At 49.3% G+C, this 21811-nt stretch overlaps 1 protein-coding gene and 1 long non-coding RNA gene across 23 annotated transcripts in view; one reads left to right on the top strand and one right to left on the bottom strand.

The window, feature by feature from the left end:
- Positions 1-21811, top strand: part of LOC106730263 — a 135283-nt gene that overhangs the window by 85588 nt on the left and 27884 nt on the right. For 15 of the 17 annotated variants that reach the window (XR_004326199.1, XR_004326200.1, XR_004326204.1 and 12 more), the window contains 5 exons: positions 5409-5560; positions 10565-10838; positions 12754-12937; positions 15151-15213; positions 15574-15835. This is a non-coding gene — a long non-coding RNA (uncharacterized LOC106730263). Of the gene's footprint in view, positions 1-5408; positions 5561-9107; positions 9200-10564; positions 10839-12753; positions 12938-15150; positions 15214-15573; positions 15836-17136; positions 17853-21811 lie in introns of those variants that run through there. The other 2 variants (XR_004326198.1, XR_004326206.1) reach the window with 2 other exon arrangements.
- Positions 5885-21811, bottom strand: part of PLB1 (phospholipase B1) — a 169512-nt gene continuing 153585 nt past the window's right edge. For all 6 annotated transcript variants that reach the window (XM_032497269.1, XM_032497271.1, XM_032497272.1 and 3 more), the window contains 9 exons: positions 21000-21051; positions 20002-20082; positions 18649-18714; positions 18020-18114; positions 16681-16762; positions 15767-15871; positions 15138-15233; positions 7811-7885; positions 5885-6292 (listed from right to left, as the gene is read on the bottom strand). In XM_032497269.1, the coding sequence (XP_032353160.1) occupies positions 6089-6292; positions 7811-7885; positions 15138-15233; positions 15767-15871; positions 16681-16762; positions 18020-18114; positions 18649-18714; positions 20002-20082; positions 21000-21051 (856 nt within the window). In that variant the 3' untranslated portion in view covers positions 5885-6088. The remainder of the gene's footprint in view (positions 6293-7810; positions 7886-15137; positions 15234-15766; positions 15872-16680; positions 16763-18019; positions 18115-18648; positions 18715-20001; positions 20083-20999; positions 21052-21811) is intronic.

Raw genomic sequence — 21811 nt, 5'->3', positions numbered from 1 at the left:
GACCATCTTTTTTATTTCCAAACCCAGGCAGGTTTAGAAAAGAACTGAAACCAGACTTTGTTATAGTAGAGTCCCCTGGCAGAGTGAGCAGAGCAAACACCTGCCTCCCAGATGGTCCGGGGACTAGGTGGTGAGAGCCTGAACTCCTTTGTATCCTGGACCCTGAGATCCACCCCCAGCTTTGAGGAATCAAGATGATAACACCTGAAAGGAGGCTGTACTGTCAGCCTCTTTCAGCGTCCTTCTGGGATATCGGTAAACACAAACAATTCAAAGTTGAATGTAATGATGCTCAGAAAGGAACAGTCAGAAGCAGGCTGTGTGGCTGTTCAGTTCTCCTCTAAGTGGGACCCAGGGCTGCAGGCTGGTTCTCTCCAAGGGAAAGGCCTTGTCTTAGGTTGCCAGGGTGAGACTGAGCTTTTGCTGGAAGGCCAATAATTTTATTGTGGGCTTAGGTTGAGAACATTTGGAAAATCAAAGTAGACAACATACTGCCGGGGGTGGGGAGAGCGGGACTCGTGGATACACTTTCAGCCCAGTTTGCCCCCAGGAGATGGATTTATCGAGCTCCTCCACTGCCAGACCCTTTTCATACGTTTCCTCACTGAATTCACTAACAGCCTTTTAAGGCAGACATTACCCCTGTTTTATTATCATTGAAGAAATAAGGTTACTTGTAATAATTCAGGATTGGAATCCCTTTTTGCTCCCATCTGATCCCCAGCCATCCTAGTCCCTGAGTCTGCTTGTGCTTGAGACTTGAACTGATCATGAAAAATGAAGTTCAAATGCCTGAAATGCCATCCAGGTTAGTGTGTTTAAGGGAAACCTCTGTTAACTTCCCTCCTTCTCACATCCTCCTCACTTCCTGCTCATCCCACACTGTGCGCCTGTGTCCTGATGCAGTAGGACAGTGCAGCCAGGGTCTGATAGGGGTGGACCCTGCTCCTCTCTGGGAAGATGCACGTCCCGTGGCCCTTGGCTTGTTGTAGTACCAGCTGCCAGAACAATGAGAAGGCTTATCGTGACAAGGCTTCTGGACTTGGCGTAGAATACAGGGGATGCTCACTTGGGTGGCCTCCTTTTGCTGAAGCCTGGTGAGCCCTGGCCACCACCTAACAGTGCCTTTCTGCTAAGGAGCTGGGCCCAGTCTGGCCTGCTGCAGGGATGCTGGTTTGGGGCCAGCTGTGTCTGGGACCTGCTCTGATGTGGGATCTCCATTTCTTTGCTCGGGTCAACTTCGGCGACTTTGTAGTGAACACTCAGCAAAGCTCTGGATACAGCCCTCTCCACCTGATCGTGGAATGAATAAGCAGCATAGTAAGTAGCTTTGTTCTGTAAAACATCTTCCTCCTTAATTGTTTTACTTCAAAGATCTGATGAAATATACATATAGAAAAAGTCTGAAATGCATATACCTTCAAGCAAGATCTTGTGAAACGACCCCCCATGTTAAGAAGTTGCCATTCTAGTATCTTAGAGCCTTTTCCTACAGGCTCCTACATCCCTCCTCAGCTACCACCCCCTTCCTCCTCTCAAAAGTAACAACTTGACTGGTTTTTATGATAATGATTACATTGATTTCCTTTACTAGTTTTACCACCATCACCATGTGTAAATGGACTCATATTACATGCATTCTCCTTCTCACTTCCTCCTTCTCACTCAGCATTTTGTGAAGGGGTCACCCAAGTTGATGAGTGCAGCTGTGGTTACTCATTCTCTCTGATACATAAAGTCTCCATTATATTAATATACCAGAAGTTATTTTTCCAGCCCATTACTGATGAACATTGATCTCATGGTTTCCAGCTTTATTGTTTCTATGAACAACACTGCCACAAATATTCTTGTACACATCTCCCTAGAGAGACACGTTTGCAAATGTTTCTTTGGGAGCTATCTTATCACCTAGGGATGGAATTACTGGGTTGTCAGTTCCCACTTGTTCAACTTTACTAGGCTTTTAGAATACATCCTATGGCTTTATGTATTTTCTTATAATTAAAAAAATTAGTTTTCTCCCTAGTTATTTAAAAAATTTGTTCTTTTTAAAAAGTTAAAAACATGATTCTCATACGAATATAGGATGAACATATGTCAAAGACTTTAACTCAGCGATTGATGAGGGAACCATTAAGATGGTCACGTCTGGTTCAAAGAAGAGTTTGAGGAATGGAGATTTACATTGTTAGTTGGTCAAAGGAATGCTGAAATGCTGTTGCTAACAGATAAAAAACTGGTTAATGTCTTATAGGGTAATAAAACCATAACCTTGATTTTATCTTTTTCACCAGTCATTAATCCATTAGTCAACATAACTTTATAGTATCTGGGCTCTAATCAAATAGTAAACAGTAAGCAAACACAGGTGTATTTTAGATCACTAAATGTTTCTTAGATGAGCTTGTTCAACAATGACATTGACAGGGCATGTGGTCAGTCTCCTGCCTTCTTTCCAAATTTGGGATATTTTTTCTTAGCAATACTACACTTTGCTTCCAAGTTTGTGGTGTGGATCAAATGAGAATGTATTAAAGTGCTTTGTGTACCATAAGGTGCCAAATATATTTTCATTATTATGGTCATTTCACAAAGCCCCCTGAATAATCTATTGGATTTAATATGGACACGGGAAGGGAATTAATTATTGAATATCTATTTTTAAACTATTGTTTTAATCTCATTTAATTCTTGCAAAAACACTTAAAAGACACCGAATTGGCTTCAGTTTTTCTGTCTATAAGATTGGGATAATAGTAGTACCTATCTCATTGGGCTGTTGTAAGAATTAATGGCTAATGTAAACTTACTATTAAAAATAGTGCCTGATGTACAGTAAATACACAAGACATGTTGGTTCACTGAGTGTCTAATCTGATATTTGAACAAATTTACTGAAGATTACTTTCAATCACAATATATTTTATTTTTAGAAGCTCCATTTGGGTCTTAGTTCTTTTAAAAATCTGCCTTTATTGAAAAAAATACTTACTGTCTCATGTTTTAAATTCCTTTTGTATTTAATCTTTCAAAACCTATTTACATATAGTCTGTCTTCAATATGATTATGTAAAATGTGGGTCTAATCCTGTCTTTTGTTGTGTCTACCAATTCTCACTGGGATTGTTTCATTTTTTTCTCTAATTAAAAGATTTGTTAGGTGCTCTGTCTCCGCAAAATAGATCTTAGTCCCTACAGTTAATTTTTTAAACCCTAGCTTATTAACTAGAGATGGCTGAGTTCTTCAGGCCAATTGGGAGCACAGGAACCTATAGTGTCATCATGGCCTTGTGACAATAATATGTGTCCCTCTTTTCTAGATTTTTAATTTATACCACATTTATTTGCAATTCAGCCCAATGCACTGCTAGAGTCATCTGTTTTATATTTTGGGGTTATTCTTCTAGCCTGGAAACCAGTATTCATTTTAATAAATGTCCCATTGTGTAATGAAATTATCACTCTTGGTCAACTAACTCTTCTGAGCCTTGGTTTTCTCTTCTGTAAAAAGAGGGCGATAACAGGGACATGGGAGTTTAGTTATTGTGCGCCATGTCGTCTGTCACAGTGGAAGCACTCGGTGTCAACTTTTGTCGGTGTTATTTTTCTTTGTACCAATCTTGCCCCAGTAACACGTATAGTCTCAAATCCCATGCAGCCTGATAGTACAACCATTCTAACAATACAACCACTATTAATTCCTTGCCCCTTCCACAGTGTGCCCCCAGTCGGACTGTATCTAGCTCACCCGTCCTCAGTTTGTTCTGCGCAGCATCTTTCGTGTTGACCTCTATACACACTGTGCTCTTTCATCTCCCCACTTAGGTGGAGTCTTCCCAGCCTCCGTGACCTCATTCTTTTCAGCCTCTAACCGAAGCGCCTTACCATCCTTCAGAGCTCAACTAAAGTTCCATGTCCTTTATAAAGGCTTTTCACCAAGTTTATTCCATGCTAACCTCTTTTTTGAACTCAAAAGCCTCTGCAGAGAGTACCACAGAGTGTAGCTTTCTCAAGATGTGGTGGTTTTGCTCATGGTGTGGCTGTGGCTGTCCTAACTAGACTGAACATTTTCCTACAGGAAAAGGACACGTTCCAGTTCAAATGAGTGTGCTCATGTATTTTTAAATTTTGGCATTTTAAGCATTTATTTGGTGGGAATTGGGGGCCTGGCTGGTGGTTGTGTCCCTCCAGAGAGGATTTCTCTCTATTTCTGCAAGATGTTCTTTGATTACCAATCTGGAACCACATCTTTCATTAATTTTTTTTCAAGCTGGGGGCTGCCTGGATTTTCAGGTAGTGTAAATTTCAACCCCCAACCCAAGTGAGGGTAGACTCGTGGTTATGAGTGCTTGGTTCTTTGAAGTAGGAGCTACTAGAATAGAAACTTAAGGGATTTTAAAAAATTGAACTCTGAAACTGAATGGGTTATCTTTATTGTCACACTGAAGTCAGAGCATGAGCTTGGGTGCAATGGTTCTTTAGGGTTTGTGTGATTCAGTCCTGGTTTTTCATCCACGGGAAGGTTTGGTGCAGGTATGCTGTTCCCCTTGTACAGAAACAGAAATTGAAGCCAGGAGGACACTGGGACTGGATAGGTCCTCTGGGGACCCAAAGAGAAATAAGATGATGGACCCTCATGGGAGGAAGGCAGACAGTCTTCATCCATACATTATTCCCCAAACCCATCTCTGGCCCTCTCCCCTTCCCCAACAGTCCGGACCCTGCCTCAATTCTTCATAGAGGAGAAAACCACCCACTTTCATGGGTAGAGTATTTGAGTCACAGAGAACTTTTATACAGCTCCTTGTTTTTCAGCTGTGCTGAGAGACAGGCGAAATGGGTTTTTTTTTCTTCCAATTTTATAGATGAGGTATCTGGGAAACTGGAGCTCAGGTTTGGTGATAGGATTTGTTGGGAAGGCCACACATTCAAATGGTCCATCTGGAATTCTCTCATTCTTTGCCATCTCAGGCTTTGGGATCGGGGAGGTACTCAGAATGTTGATAATGGATTTTTGTTTGTGTTTTACTGATGTGAAATCCCCATGACATACAATTAGCCATTTTAAAGCGAACCATTCAGTGGCATTTAGTGCAGTCACCATGTTGTACAACCACTACTTCTATTTTCAAAACTTTTTCATCATCCCTCTCTCTGGGATGTTGTGCAGAATGGAAGAGATTTTCTGTGTCCGACTTCCAGCTCAGGGCCTCACCCCTGGTAGGGGCTCAGTGAGTGGGGGCCTGTGTCATCAGACTCTGTCTAGCTCTCTCATAAACCTGGTAATATAGAGAGAGGAATTCTTTGCTAAATTTAGCACTTTGAGAAAATCAGGTTGAGGGTATGTGAAGTATTCATGTCCCAATCATTTTTTAAAATGACATTTTAAAATTTGCTCTCTTCAGGAAACCTTCCCCAAGGAGCTCCTGTTCTTGAAAGCAGCTGGACACATTGACCTACCACTGCCTGAGTCCTGCGTCACACACTGTCACAGAGCATCTTAGTTTTTGGAAAGAGTTTGTCTTCTCTGCCAGGCCGTGACATACCCAGCCTTGAGGTAGGTACCACAGTGCTCTACCTTTTCCTGGGTACAAAAAAGGTGCATAACAGGTATGTGTTGGATTGTCTCATAGTGGCCAGCCAGCTCCAAAATTCCCACCACCGCCTGGTGACCAGTGTTTTCCCCACATTTGAGATAGTGGTGTGGTGACTGACAAGGTGCTTGTTGGGAGCAGGGCTGGAGCCTTACTGGGGTGGTCTGGGCTCTGGTTGGCCTCCCTTGGACAGCTCTGGCTGAGACAGGACATGCGAGGTTCTGGCTCCCACACCTGTGCTGCACAGCCAGTGGAAGGTGAGAGCTGCAAGCAGGCTAACCCAAGAATAGAACAGCTTTGGCCTTTATTTAAATGTGCCAATTTCAGAAGCAAAGGTCTCAGGCCCCAAGAAGTTGTGACTGTCCCTTTGGCTTCGTATGTCGCCAGGTGTTGAAGTGAGGTGAAGTGAGGGCCAGGGGTAGCTGAGGTAGGGGCTGGTGGGGAGCGTGGCTGGGGAAGTTAGGATGGGAGCCTGCATGTGGCTGGCAGGCCTAGAAACGCATCGTGTTCAGATCGATGGGCAGATTTTCCCTCTGGCGACCTCTCAGGGCTCTCCATATCATCATTGCACTGACACCAACCACCAGGCCACCTCCTGCCGCCACTGGCAGGGCCCAGGAGAGCACCTGGGAGTCTGCTTCAGCCTGGTCTTGGAGCAGCTGACTGTTCCTCAGGGTACGGAGGTAGGGGCTCTCCTGGGGAGGAGGAGAGGGTCAGGGTTAAGGGCCTGAAGACCATCCATCTGAGGCCTTCTTACTCCCCCTCCCAGAGACGGCACAATAATCTTGGTGCCACCACTCTTCCCTGTTTGTAACACACCTTCATCCATGCTGTGCTCAAAGCCAGTGCCCATCCACTCACCCTATGAGTGAATAGGGGTGTCCGAAGTGGCCAATACCTAGCCACAACTTTTGGTTTCTTACCGACACCAACTTTCCTGTTAATTTTGCAAGGTTGGAAACTGACAGGTGACCCATGGGGAGCTGGCAGAGCCCCACCTCTGTTTCCTCCAGGCCCCTACTGGACAACTAGTCCCATCCTCCCAGCCCAGGGGTGCCTGGGAGCGGGGAAGGCGGGTGGAGGGACAGCTGGTTCTGTAGTAGATGAAGAACCCAACATGTGAAGGACCTGCCTCCCTGGAATCTTTCCTCCCTCCCAGTGATGGTGTGCTTGCCATGGGGAGCCCAGTGCTAGGAGCTGGGAGAGCGCCTGGGGGTTCAGATGTGACATCTGTCATCGTCCATTTGGGAGATAAGACGTGTTCAGAAACAATCACATCACAAAGGAGCCTGAGTCAGTGCTTGTGAGGTGCACACAGAAAAGAGAGACCAACAGAGGTGTGTGTCTGGAGCGGGTACAGGAGGGTGAAATGAGGTGAACGGCAGCCTGGGGAGGGCAGCATCTGGGCCTTGCAGGATGTGAGACATTCCTGCAGGCGGAGATGGGGGACATGCCTCCTTGAGGAGCCAATGGCAGAAGTGAGAGCACAGATGGGGGCCATCGTGGGGCTTCTCTGGGAAGATGCTCTGTTTTCCAGGAGCAGAGTGCATGTCTAAAGTGGTAGAGGAAGAGGGGCCTCCGTCTGGACTCTCTTCAGTGGGCACAGGGACCAGGCTTCAGGCAGCCTCGAAAAGACTGGAGTTCCTTCCAGGTGGGCTGCTCTGTGTCAGGCAGCGATTACAAGATGGACGGAGAAGGGAGGAGGGAGAGCCAGGGAAGAGGTAGGGGCTTGGTCAGTGGTCTGGGTGAGGGTCGTGCGGGCCTGGAAACTGGCAGTGTTGGAAAGGGAGGAAGAGGATGCAGCCTTCCGGCACAGACACACGGTGTCTCATTTCTCTTTGCCTTTTGACCCTCTGCTCTCGGTAGCCTTCCTGGCAGGGGAGGCCCCCTCGACATATGCTTAAGACGGAGGATGCCCAGGCTCCCCGGGGTCATGGGAATAATGAGGTTTTGGCCAGTGCTTGCTCATCTTCCTCCCCTTAGGGCCTCTTCCTGCTTCAGCGACCCGCTGCTTCCTCCCTCCCCTCACTCACCCTGAGGCCCTGAGAAGCATGGGGCAGTGAGGAGAGGTGAGATTTGAGAATGGTGGTAGTGAGTGAACGTGCATGATGTAAAGCCTCCCAGGGGACTCTTGTGCCTCCAGGTGGCCAGGAACCTCCCCTGGCCCCAACCCAGGCACCTGTTCCCCACCCGACAGGCAGGACCTTACTCACAGAAGACGGGCATTTGAGTTTGGTTCTGCTGTAGGTGAAGTTGTTGGAGGTCGTCTTACCGCCAACTGGTTCCAGCTGAGGGAGAAAAAGAAACCCTGATTCCCTCCCAAACTGGGGGAGAGCCCCCCGTCGGAGGCGTATCTCACAGCAGATTCCCTCCCTTTGCAAGGCTGAAACCAGCACAGGGGCAAGACTCATGGCAGAAACTAGCAGCCCCGCAGCTGGAGCTGGACCTGACCTCTGACTCACAGAGTGGCAAGTCAGAGTCCATCAGAGCAGTGAGACCCTGAGTCTGTGTCTTGGATTTATTGAGGAGGACACTGAGGCCCAGGAGAACCAGGCTGGTCCAGAGGCTCCAGTGAATAGATGGGAAGGCAGGGCCCAGAACCTCCATCTCCTGCTTCCCTTGTGGGTAGGGTGGCTGTGATTGCAGACACTCTGCATTTTCAACTTTATAAAATGGTGATAATCATATTTACCAACTTCGTGAAGTGTGTGGGGCTGGTCAATTTCAGGAAAACTCGGAAAACATGCTGGTTACCATGACACCGTTACTACACTTGGCTTGTCAACCCGAAGAAACTGCAGTTTTCTCACTTGAGCTACTTCTGGCTGTTTTCCGCATAGATGAAAAGGTTTACTTGAAACATCCTGGGAGCAGTTGTGGTTCAGGGAGGTTCTGCTTAATGCCTTTGATCCTGGGGCCCTCTGAGAATGAGCTGGAAGCTGCTGTAACCACCCCCTCCCCTGCCCCCTAGCATCTTTGGCCCGTAGCCTGTCCCCTGACATGTGGCCAGCACCGAGGAGAATGGACCCCTGGCACTCAGCCATTCAGGCTCGGTCCTGAACGTCTAGGCTCCACCCATCATATAACCTGCTTCCCTACCTGTCCCTGACCTCATCAGCTCCTGACTCCCAGGTACTGCCAGTGAGGGAAGTGAAAGTACGCTATGCCAGCTAATGACCACCCCTGGCCATGACCTTGCTTTTTGTTGGCTTAAAGCCTTTCACACCTGCTTGTCAGTAACAATTAGAGGCGGAAGGGCTGCTCTGGTCCTGGGAGAGACACCACAGTGACTGGACACAGCACAGTGGGCACATCAGCTGGGGGCCTGGCTCTGCTGATGAGCAGTGTGGTGCCTGAAAGACTCCTGAAGTGCCCCCAGGTTGGGCAGAGGCATTAAACCCTGTCCTGAAAATTCCACGTTTGGTTGTTGTGAACATCAAAGGAGAAGATGAAACATGTGAGTAGGAGGCAGCTGACATAAGTAAGACAGTATTATTTCTACTATCACAGAACCACCTAGTGACAGAACAAATGCCACAGATCAGGTTGGCTGATTCCCAGTGATATTCCAGGAGCCCAGGAACAAACTGGTGTAGAAGAAGGTAATGATCATATGGGTTTGATGATTGTATCAGTTTCTCCCTTTCTACTGGTTCGGTGGCATCAGTGCACAACCCACTCTATCTCCCAGCCTTTAACTGTCCCCCCAGTCCCATCCTCCTCCAGCTGCCTTCACCACTGCTCTTCATAACTCTAGGAAGAATCGTTTGTAGCCACTGGTCGTGCTTGCCAACCTCCCATTCTAATACCCATTCCAATAGGTTCTTTAGTCTCTGTCACTTGACTGAAGCTCTGGTTAAGGTCACCAATGACCTCCATATTGCCAGATTCAGTGGGCACTTTTTTTGGTCTTCATCTTGCTTGACTTTTCAGCAGTATTTGTCCAAGCTGATGCCTCCCTTTCAAAATACTTCTCTTTGCTCCTGTGACACGGCACCTTTGTTTCCTCCTACCTCCCCACTCTCTCCTCATCTGTCCCTGGGTCAAAAGTTGGAATGAATGCCCTAGGGCTTGACGGGTGGTCCTCTACTTTTTCCCACCTAGTCTTTCTCTAGGAGCTCGCAGTCAATCCCATGGTCTTGAATACCACTTCTGTGCTAATAACTGCCACGTTTCCCCACTAAATCTCCATTCCTGACTGTATCTCTGAGCTCCAGAATCATACATTTAACACCTTACCTGATACCTCCAGGTGGATTTCCAGGAGGCAGCTCATACTTACCATGTCCAAAATGAGAACTTTTGATTTTTACCTTCCCAGCCCTGTGTCTCTCTGCATGTGTCAACCATTTGCCCAATTTCCTTAACCCCAAACTCAAGTTATCTTTTGTTCCTCTTCTATTTCATCACCAGCCAGTCCAAGACACATCTATATACCTGATCACTTCTCTCCTCCTCTGCTCTCACCCTGGTCCTGGCCACCTTTGTCTCTTACGTGGAATTTAGCTTCTGTGAGGTCTTCCTAATTCCACTCTTGCTTCCCTCTAGTCAATCTAAACAGTGGCCAGTGGGCCGACCAGATCAATGGCTCTCCATTTCAAAGCCCTCCCAGGACTTGGCCCCTGCTGTCGCCCACCTCTCTGCCCTTGCTCCCTCCCCTCCAGCCGCACTGGCCTTGATGCATCTCAGACGCTTCAAACTCATTCCTGACTCTGGGCCCACACAGGTCCTGTTTCCTCTGCCTGGAACACTCTGGCCTGGGACCTCTGCATGCCTGGCAGCCTCTCGACATTCAGTTCTCAGTTCACATGTCCCCCTCCAGTGAGGCCTCCCTCTCCCCCTCCCTTACTCTCTGTCACATCACCCTGTTTTTGTTTTTGTTTTTGTTTTTGTTTTTTTAAACCCTGCATGTAGTCAGAAATTATTTTGATTTGTTTGGTTTTTTTTTAATCTCTTTTCTCTACCAGACCGTGAGCTCCACGGGAAGCGGGGACAATCTTTTCCCAGCACCCGAAGCAGTACCCGCTGCATAGGGCACTCCAGAAATGGATGGATCAACTGGAGTCACAGAGACCTGGGAGACAGGGCCTGGGACTGGCCATGGGACAGGAGTTGTGTTTCCTAGAACCCGTCTTTCCTAAGGTGGACCCTGAGGACATCAACCATGCGGCAAATGACTGCGACAAAGCAGGGGGCAAGGTGGGCCTCCAGTCTGCTCTGGGGACTCAGCTGGTACCTGAGGTGAGTGCTGATGTGGGTAAGAGCTAGCCAGGAGAAGGGGCTGAAAGGGCCGCGGAGAGAAGGAGAAAGCAGAGCAAACCCACAGAGGCACGTGGGAGTGCAGGTGGTGCTGCAAGCTGCACTCCTGGCTGGATGGCCAAGTGCAAATCCAAGGGAGGCCGAGCGGCTGCTGGAGAGGTTAACTGGGGCCAGGTCGCAGAAGGCCCGGGGTGCTGGGCTAAGGGGCTTGGCCTTTCTTCTTCAGGGAAGGCCAGACCTTGGAAGTCTGAGTGACCTGGTCAGATTTCATTAAGGAAGACTGCTGTGGTTGCCCTGTGGCAAACAGATCTCAGGCAGTGGTTCGCAAACCGCATATAACAATATCACCTGGGGTGCATTTAAAATGTACTGAGCCCAGGTGCTATCCCAGACTGAGTCAGAAGTTCTGGAGGGTGAGACCCAGACACTGGCATTTTTTTTTAAAGTGAACTTTTTTACTGAAGCTAACATATGTAGAGAAACAAGTACAAATCACAAGTGAGCTGCTGATAACTTGTGATGAAATGGGCATGCCCACGTAACTAGCATCCAGATCAAGGGACAGAGTATCATCAGTTCTTGGAAGCCCCCTCCTCCTCTCTTCCTGTACAGTTCATCCCCCAGTAAGACCATGCATTAATTCTCTTGTTTTTGAAGTGTGTGTGTGTGTGTGTGTGTGTAGTTGCATATTGTTGAAGTTTTATTCGCAATGCTGTAAGCTATTCTATTGTATGAAGGTACCATGGTTTGTTTATCCAATCTGCTGCTGGTAGACATTTGGGGAGTTTCCCATTTAAGGACTGTGAATAGGGCTGCTATGAAAATTCTGTTGTGCCCATCTTTTGGTGACTCTGTGTCTACCTTTCTGTTAGGGACCTACATCGGAGTGAAATTGTGGGGTCACAGCAAATACATATGTTCAGCTTTAGTAGACATTCCAAGGTTTCCCAAAGTGCTTGTAGGTAATAATTGTTTTTAAAAGTCCCCAGGTCATTGTCATACACAGCCAGGGCTGATTATTGCTCTTCTAATGGCTGTAAGCCTGGAGACAGGGATGCCAGTTAGGAGACTAGCATTGTCACCCAGCGCCCAGGGAGATGCCAGTGTTAGCTGAGAGGGAGCAGGCAGCCGTGGAGGAAGAGGCATCAGAAAAGAGGAGGAGAAATTGTTCATAAGACAAGAAGAGGAAAACATTCCCTAGTGCTGTTGATGTTTCTGGCTTTGTGAAAGTGTTTAGAGAAGGAGGCAGAAACTGTTCAGGGAGGAGATGAAACATTTTCAAGTATTTGTTGCCACAGTGGGGTACCCAAGGTGTCAGCCAAAGCCTGCAGACACTATGTCATAGGACCCTAATTACGAGACATGAATTCACCAGTTACACATGTGCTTATCAGATTGGGAGCTGGGAGGCAGGGTGGTGCTGTGGCCGGGCCACTTGGCCATTAGACCTGGGTTCTAATCCCTGTTCTGCCACTAACTGTCTGTGTGGTCCTGGACAAACTGCCCCATGTCTCTGTATTTCAGTTACAGAACATCCTGGCTAGATGACCCCTGAGATCCAGTCCAGTGCTATTGATTTCTTATTAATTTTCTGTCACTCCAGGGGTAAAATTCTAGTAAGATGATGATCTGAAAAGTTGGCATAATGCTTAGCTTTATATCTGAGATGGTTCTGGATGAAAACACTGGACCATGTCATTATTTCCCTAAACTCTATAGCACAGGATAAGATGCTCTTAGATGATTTTAGGTTTGTTTTACTTTTAAAATTTGGGGCATGGCTGAGACAGTGCCTGGTGAGCCATGGGCAGTCTCATAGTATAAATAATATGGCTCCATGGCAGTATTCACCTTTTGTTTACAGAGCTAATCCCTCCCACTTGCTTTTATGAAACAGAAGCCTCTCACCTGGGTAGATGGGAAGAACTGCTGAGCTGCTTTGGAAGAGAAGGCCAGAACTACATTAATTCGCTCAGAATGAGACCAGTGGGCCCTGTCATGTTCAAGTTATCAACATGGCCTTTGAGCCCCAGGAGGCTCATGAAGGGTCCTGGCAGTAAGAAGGCTCAGAATGCCACCAGGTAGGAAGACCACACCTTGATGGGAATGCTTGGGGTAGGGGAGGGCTAAGGGCTTAGCATTCCTGCCCCTCCTGGGAATCTGTGGATTTCCCTGTATTCACAGGGGGATACATGGGACCATGGGTAGATATCCAGTCTTTGAGGGGAGTTTAAAGGAATGGAGCAACTCTGCCACTGCAAGACGACTGGACTCCAAAGCAAAAAATTTTCAAAAAAAGAAACTGCTCTCAGGAATTACGGTGTATAAACGTTGGTTAACTTTGATTTTAAAAATTAGGATGGAGGTAGGGTTGGGAGGGAACTCAGACATTTTTGAAGTCACACAGAGACAGACAAATATGATATCACTTACATGTAGAATCTAAAAAATAGTACAAATGAACTTATTTACAAAACAGAAACAGATTCACAGACAGAAAACAAAACAAACTTATGGTTACCAAAGGGGCAGGGGGAGGGAGTGATAAATTAGGAGTATGGGATTAACAGATACAAACTACTGTATATAAGATTCTACTGCATTTCACAGGGAACTATATTCAATATCTTGTAATAACCTATAATGGAAGAAAATCAAAAAGTATATATATATACTCTTTTTGTATATATATATGTATATACACACACTAATGAATTTTTGTATATATATATATATATACACACACACTAATGAATCACTTTGCTGTACATCTGAAACTAACACAATACTATAAATCAACTAAAATTTTTAAAAAAAGACGTTTTGATTGCAATTCTGAGTCCTAGGCTGACAGATGTGATGAAAGTTCTAACAGTGGGCAGAATGTGATGTCAACAGGAGGAAAACACCGGGAAAACAAAAGCAGAGGAAGGCTGCGCCTGCAGTTAAGTAGGCCGAGGATAAAAACCTCCTCCCATACTGTCCTGAGAAGAGGAGGTTGCTAGAGAGGAGGAGGTGGCGTAGCTAAGGAGAAAGTCAACACTGTGAGTCAGCCGAGTGAGACACTGGACATACTGGGGGAGCGGACAGCTGTGGGAATATTTGCACAGTGCTGGTTGGCAGTGCCACAGTGGGCCTGACACTGCGATAAAAGGAGCAGGAGTGGGGACTGTTCCGTCACCATGGGAGAAATGAGGGAACACGCAGGTTGGGGTGGGGATTGGATTACCCGCTGAGCCTAGATCAACAGAAGCCAGTGGGTTGGAAAGGCATTTCATTTGCTCTGTGCAGGAGGACACAGCTCTCAGGGTGCACAGTCAAGTGCTGTGCAAACACAGCTGATTGGCCAGACATAAAGGGCAGAGGCAAGGCACAAGGCTGGGTTGTTCCTGTGGCCCTGGGCTGTAGGTTCATTTCATTAGGTCCCCATTCTCCCCATCAGAAAAGGCTAGAATAGGTGGCAGCCAGGGGAAATAGGCTGAGGGGCTCTTTCCTCTGTGATGTGTAAAGAAATAATAGTTGGGAATGTGTCGAGACTGGAGTAACAGGGCTGACATCTGTTGAAGGCCTATTATTGTGCTGGGGGCTGTGTATACATTTTTGTTATTTTTGTAGAGAGAGATCATTTGCCCACGGTCACACCATTAAGGGGTTGAAGCTGACATTCTGATCCCGTCTACCTGATGACAAAGTTATTCCCCAGCAGCATGGGGACATTCCCGAAAGAATAACCTCCTTTGTCCTACATAGTAGTATCTCCAAATCCAGCTAGTTAGGGAAATATTTAAGGTGTGAACTCATGCAAGATTACTGGGCAGATAGGAGCTCTGAATGAGTCTTCAACATGAAGTACTTGGGGATGAAGCCAAACAAAGCAAAACGACAATAGAATCAAAACATCATAGTAATAATTGATTCCCCCAACTTCTTAAGAAACCCTGGTTATGCTTCTCACTATCTATTAATTTGAGTTTCTATCTATGTGAAAGCAAAACAAGTATACGGTGTCAGCACTATAGCAGTTAAAGGGCTAGAGTGGGGAACCGGGAACCCAGCAGATTCCCTGAGTTGAAGGAGATAAAGCTGAGCCTGGGGGAAAGTAAGGTAGCTAGAGCGAGGGTTAGCTCAGCGGGAGAGGGAGAGAAGGAGAGAGGGAGATTTTGAGCTTCAGGGAGAAAGGAACCATGTCAGCCAGCAGGTTTGTCATTATGGGAAAGAGAGCAGTATCCTGGGGTCGCTCCCCGCCCCCGACACAAGCTGGCTGGACCCTCCGGCACTCACCATGTTGTTCCAGAGAGCGATGGCCATCTCTGCATGCCCGCGTTCTGAGAAGTGGAAACAGTCCTCCGAGAAGAAGGTGAGGTCAGCGCCCCCTCGCTGTGAGTAGAGACAAGGGGATTATCTTCTGGGACAAGGGCACTGCTACCTGCCCCCCAACCCAGCAGTGCCCTGAGCCTTTCCACTTTCATCCCTTCAAGTCTGCTGCCAACCGGCCCCAATATTGATGGAGAAATTCCCTGATTTGGGAATTTTTATTTTTTAAAAAGTATAGCCATCCATCGCCCATCCCTTTGCCTTCAGCCTCTCTGCCCTAATAGTTGAAAAAGAATGAATAATAATATTTTTAGGAAGCTTTCCATTTTATCCCAGTCCAGTAAATCACAGGGCCATGCCTGGAAAACTTGGCCACTGTTAATTTTCTCCTTTTCTTTCCAAGTACATCTAAGCTCTAGTGATGCCCCCCCTCAAAAAAAGGTGGGGAGCAGGGAAAAGGAGGAAAAGCAGAAAAACCAACTCCTTGGGAGCACTCTTGGAAAGAGATGGCCCAAAAAGTCCCACAAAGAGAAGGAAACACATTGCCTAAGATCTGGCTTCTACACACGCGCCTCCCAGACATGCCCGTGGCTTACGTCATTCAGAGGGACGAGAGTGTTCTGGAAGAAAGGCTGCGCGACCACGGCGAAGTCCTCGCGCTGCAGGTACTCGTGCTGGTAGGAGAACCTGGAGAGGCCGCTCTGGGGATGGGGAGAGAGGCTGCTCAACCTCCCGGAAAGGCTGGGCAGGCAAGGCTGGGCAGACGGGGTCTGTTCCTGTGGGCTTGGGTGGGTTGTGTCGGGGGCCAAATGGTTCAAAGGAGCTGCTTCAGTGCACCTGCTTAGTTTGTACCAGGCATGGGCACCACCCCGCTCCAATCTGAAATGAGTGTCCATGGTTTTTGGATCAAGTGCCAAAATATGGACCATAAAAGGGATAGACTAGATGTGCTTATCCTCAAGGAGCTTATAATCCATCTGGGGAAACGTGAGAGGAGATGTAAAAACCACGAGAACCAAGTAGGGCTTTGGGTCAGCAAAGTGCTGGTGGAAGTTGCCACAGGGAGCTATGTGAGGGGGCAACTCCTTAGAGGAGGTGAGAAGACAGGTCCTGCTCATGAGATGGACACACTGCAGGGAGGTGGGGGTGGGCAGGTCAAGGGAGGGGCAGCAAGAGCAGAGATGGACTTGAGAAGCTAAGGAGGGAGGGAGACCAAGGGCAGTGAACATAGCCCCTCTCTCCTCTGGGGAGGGGATGGTGCCACCTCTGGGAGCTGAGAGCCGCTCCCCTGCTCAGGGCTGAAGGGGGCGGGGAGGCAGGGTTCTCCCAGCTCCCTTGCTGAGGTTCCCCGCCCCCACCCCCCAGCACTGGTGTTTGATTCGCCTGGATATGCATTTTGGGGGCTAGGATCTGCCTTGAGAGAGTGGCCTTGCTCACCGCATACTTTCAGAATCCTTGCTGTAGGAGTAAAGATGGATTGTGTGGTGCAGGGAGAGGGGGGCAGGTTCACCTGGAAGTTCCAGTTCACTGTCTTCAGTTTCTGCATCTCCGGGGAGTTCTCCTGGGAGCCTCGGAGGCAGGTGCAGTTGCTCCTAGGAGACAAGCAGTCCTGTGGCTGTGCCCCGGGGAGGCTGACACCACCCCCCGACCCCCAGAAGCTGCTAGACCCCTTGCTGCCTCACGGGGGAGGTTGGCCACACACAGTTGCCCCCACAACACAGCCTTGTTGCCTCTGGAGCCCAGGTCACAGAACTGTAGCTCAGGGGCACGAGGTCCAGAAGGTGGAATAGTTGGTACCCAATGCCCAGCTCTCCTGTGGACAGGCTGCCCAATTGGCTGCTCTACCCAAGCCCGCGGCTCCTAGGGTTGCTGTGGAGGAGGACTGGGGAGGGACAGCGCTGGGGCTTTGGGACGACTGCCATGGTGGCCCAGCCTTTCTTCCTCCTGTTCCCATCTCTACCTTCAGGTGTTTTGGACTCGCCCTCAGGCTGCAGAGTGAGGGGTCTCTTGGGCAGCTGGGGAGGGTCAGCCAGCAGCCTCCAGCCCTTGGCATCTCCATGTGGGGCCGAATTCCAGGAAGAAAGGGAACCACCTGGTCACCTGCCCAGCAAATCTGGCCCCTGATAGGACTCCTCCGCCCCTGCAGAATCTCCTCCCCCATAACAACAGTCACAAGAACTTTGGGTGACCCTTTGGCCTCAGAAGATGGTGACTTTCTACAGGGTCAGAGCTGAGCTTTAATAAGATTCCAGCCCCAACAGGAATTCTCATCCTGCACGTTGTACCTTAGCTCCAAGCCTGGCTTTCAAGGACAGTCCTATCAAGGATGTTATAAAAGCTGCTGTTTCCTGAGTCCCTGCCCCACAGGGACCACGCATTTTACGGGCATTTCTGAAAGGAGATTTTACAGGTGGGAGTAAAAGGCCCAGAGAATTTGTGTGGTTTGTACAAGGTCCACAGCTTCTCAATGGCAGAGCCAGGATTTGAGGCCAGATACGGCTGTCTTGAAACCTCCTTGCCTGGTGCTGCCTCTCAAATACGAACAACTTGCTGAAGTTGGAGTTTGGCATCACAGACAATGTCAGGGGCCCTTACGGATCATTTGATCTGTCTGCCTCATTTTTCAGAAAAGCGAACTCAGGTCCAGAGGAATAAATTGACTTGCATGCAGTAAACATTCAATAATGTAGCGGCATTTCCAGATGGGTTCCCAAGCCCCTGGCTAATTGCTGATGTCTGCCTGCTGGACAGGCCTGTCTGGCTCTGCCTGCATGGGTCTCACCCCCTAGCAGCTGTGAGCCCTGCTCTCCCCAGGTGCCTCAGCCCTGGGGCCACGTATGTGTACTTACTGGGCAGCCAGTGGCATGACACATTTCCCGCCTTGGCCCTGGTGCAGGCCAACCAGCTCCATGACCTCCACCACGTTGATGAAAGCCCTTGGAAGCTGTGGGGAGCAGAAGGGTGGGGTTTAGAAGTCTCCAGGCAGTTTTAGAGGGCACTGGTCACTGCTTATGAGATCTTGGGGGGATCATCTACACTCTCATGTCCCCCTCCTCAGTTTAACTAATAAACTGAGGCCCAGAGAGGGAACATGCCTTTTATTATCTCTTGGAACCTTCTTTATTGGCCCCACTTTACAGACTGGCAACTGGAGACACAGAAGCTGCTTGCTCAAAGTCCCAGTGCTAGTAAGCCACCATGCCTGGCTACCAACCAGGCCAACTGGCCCCAGAAACAAATTCTTTGCCACCAAACCACACAGTCAGATCCAGTTAGAATCCTCCCCACAGATGAGCTGGGCAGCTACCTCCCTCCCATCCCGTCCAGGTACTTGCTGGATGTGGGGCTGTGCTCAGCGTGCATCTTGCTGAACACAACTTGTCTGGATGCACCCAGGGAGCAGCCCCTGGTGAGTGAGCATCCAGCCAGGCTGCTGGCAGGAAGTGGGGCCCAGGAACGTGCCACTGTGCTTTCCTACCTCCTTGTAGAAGATGTCCAGGGCTTGTTGGATGTGCTGAAGATACTCCCTGGGCGAGTAGGCCTCCTGTGAAGAAAGAACGGTTCTCTTCAGCCCCTGGGCTGCACACTGAGAGGAAGAGGAGAATAGCCTGATGCCCAGCACAGAAGGGCACTGGACGGGCTGGGAAACCCAGCCCTTGTTGCTGGTGGACAGTCTCTTATAAGAAGTCACACACCTTGACCCCTAGCTAGACGCCATGAACAGTCCCCACCCCACCCTGCTGCATGGTTTCTCTAACCCAAAGGCAGACCCTGTCTGTGCTGGGCCCTACCACCTCTCCTGTTCCATCCCACTGGCCTCTGCCTTCCCAACCACAACAGGACCCCAGTGGCCATGTTCTCTTTTTCCTCTGATCTTTGGCCTGTGCTGGCCCTGCTGTCTGGAACCCTCTGCACTGCCTCCCCCGACTCAGCCCAAGGGTCCCACCTCTGACCCATTTCCCAACTGGAGGCTGATTTGGCCTGAGTTAATACTGGTGGTGGTCTTGGGGTCCTTTCCACAAAAAGATGCTCTCAGGAGTGTAGACCTGTTTGCATGAGGGACAGGAATTGGGGGGGGGTCACTTCTGCCTCTAGATTCTGGGCAGTGAGGGGAAGAGCCCCTGGGTTGGGGAGGCTGGTTCTCATCAAGAATTTGGTGACTGTCTCTGAGCCACAAGGAATGATAAATGTCTTCTCCCTGCTGCCTGTGGCTGTCAAACATTCTACCACGACCTTTGAGTTGTGGTAGCTGCTTATTTTCTGGCCCAATAAAATATAGCACATCCCCAACTGAGAACAAGATACATTCCAGAAATTACAACTTCCAAAAGTTTGGACTTATTTCCCCATAGAAACAACGTTAGGAACGGGTAGGTTCCCAGACCAGCTGAGATTGGGTAGCTCGTGTTGTCCCTGAAGGACAGCAAGCCGTCGATCAGGATGGGTTCAGTTTTATCAACCCTATTTATGACACTGTTTTGGCCTTCTCCTACACCCCCACCTGCCAAAAAACACCAAAACACCAGGGGCAGGGCTTCCACGCGGGTCGGGGTGGTTATCCATTGGATACCAACGAACAGTGTGAGAGAGACCGCCACCTCTGTAGTGCCTTCAGGGTGGGTACCTCCAGACACTTCTGGAATCACGGAATCAATGTGGTGGCCACTCGGCCTCTCCTGCACGTGTGAGCCATGGCTGCTGGGCAGGCTCGGGTGCCTGGGAGAGCTGGCCCGTGGCACCCTCCTGAGGGAGGTCCGGCTCTGGGTATGGACAGTGACCTTGGCCAGCTGCTCCTTTCTCAGGTCCCCGAGGGGGCTGGGCTGGGGCCTACCGGATTCTCGCAGTAATGACACAAGTCGTTGCTCCCAATGAAGAGTGTGATGAGCTTCCAGTCTTTCTCTAAGTTGATTTTCTGAGGGGACAGGAGATACTGTTTAGACCTTGGTGCGGGGGGTGGTGTCACATGTAAGGGGTGCTCACCAGACCAGACAGCCCTCCACGTGCCTTCCACCGTCTTCGCATCACAGTGAAGAGAAGATGCCAAGGTGGGGCCTCCCTCACCCTCACCTTCACGCTGGGCAAGGACTCCACCCAGAGCCCTGTGCGAGCGTGTGCGTGTGTGTGCGTGCATGTCTGCTCACACAGCACAGAGGGCTGCTTGCCCTTTGAGAGCCTCTTAGGAGAGCTGCAGTCCAGGGTGAGGTGGAGTGTATTAACACACCCTGAAAACATGATCTAAAGGCCTTCAAAGGGGAGCCGAGGGCAAAAGAGCCATCTAGAAGCAAAAGCCCAGCGCTGGCTCTGGGGAGAGCCCTTTGGGTCTGGGTCCGGGGAGCGGGGAGGAGGAGGGTGTGAAGGAGGAGCCCAGGGTGGACCGGGGGTGGGGCGGGGGCTGGGGAGGAGCCTGCTTTCCACTCAGCCATTGTAGGAGTCCTGCCAGGAGCCAAATTCCAAGGCATAAACGCAGAGCATTTTAAAAAGTGCTAGTGAGAAGGTTTAGAGGGGCCAAGGGAGCAGGAAGGAGGAAGGATTGGAACGAGATACCTATTTTTAGAAGCCAAAGTTTACATAATAGGGCTTGGGAAGCCAACTCTTGGGTTAAGTAGAAAGCTGCCAGGGCAAGGCCTGCCACCTCCCCGGACTCCGCTCCATCTCTGCCTGCAGCGGTCCCTGCAGCGGAGGTGGCGTCGAGGTGGACAGCCATCTCCTCTGAGCTCATCTGGCCCCTCTTGAAGACCAGCCTGAGCTGCCGTGGGGCAGAGGGGGCTCTTTCAGCCCCCCAGCTAGAGACAGAGCACCTCTTGGGGTGACCCCGGGTCCTGTACTCACAGGGCTGTTTTTCATTCGCTCCACGAGGTCCCGGGCCTGGGCCGGCATGTCCCTAGGTGGGGGAAGAGACAGGGATGTTAGAGCTGGCTCAGGAGCAAGGGCTCAAGCTGTAGGATTTGGGCCTGGCAAGATGTTTCAGGAAGAAAAATGTCATACAAAGTTCATTCCTTCAGCATGTATCGAAAGGCTTTCAATTCTCAAGAAATCTCAACCTAGTGAAAATAAAGATCTACCAGTGGGTCTCGGCACCACGTCACTCCAGACCCTGCCAGGGGCTGACATGCATCCAACCACCCCCTCCTGCAGGCCTGGTCCTCTGTGGCCACTTTAGGGGGGGAATCTGCTCATCCTTCCCATCAGGGATGTTCCCTTATATCATCCAGGTCTTTCATTACAGGCTGAGCCTGTTCAGTTCTTCAGCTGCCTGTTTTAAAAATAACCTTTTGTATGTTTGAAAAAAGTCATTGCCCTAAATGAATGCTCAGCTTTCTCCTCGCCAGGCTTCATGATTCCTTTAACCTTTACCTCTGAGTCCCACTCTCTGCTCCTTTAATCCTTTTGTTTTCCTTCTCTGTAGTTACTTCGGATTCCCACACCATTCTCATCTCCTCATTCCCCCCTGCCCCCCACAAAACAGGATGGGGGAGACAAATTTGGACGGCACTAGCTCTCCCTTCACCTCCCAGATGTCTGCCGTCTATAAGGCAATGAATGCTTCTGGATAAGAGATATGTCACCGGAACCCTACAGCGATACGGGGCAGTGAACCAGTGATACACACGACAACGGGGAAGTATCTCCCCAAGCAGACG

The sequence above is a fragment of the Camelus ferus genome, chromosome 15, assembly GCF_009834535.1.
Source record: "Camelus ferus isolate YT-003-E chromosome 15, BCGSAC_Cfer_1.0, whole genome shotgun sequence".
Lineage (NCBI taxonomy): Eukaryota > Metazoa > Chordata > Mammalia > Artiodactyla > Camelidae > Camelus > Camelus ferus.
Note: the sequence above shows the minus strand (reverse complement) of the source record. Positions and strands in the feature narration are given on the sequence as shown.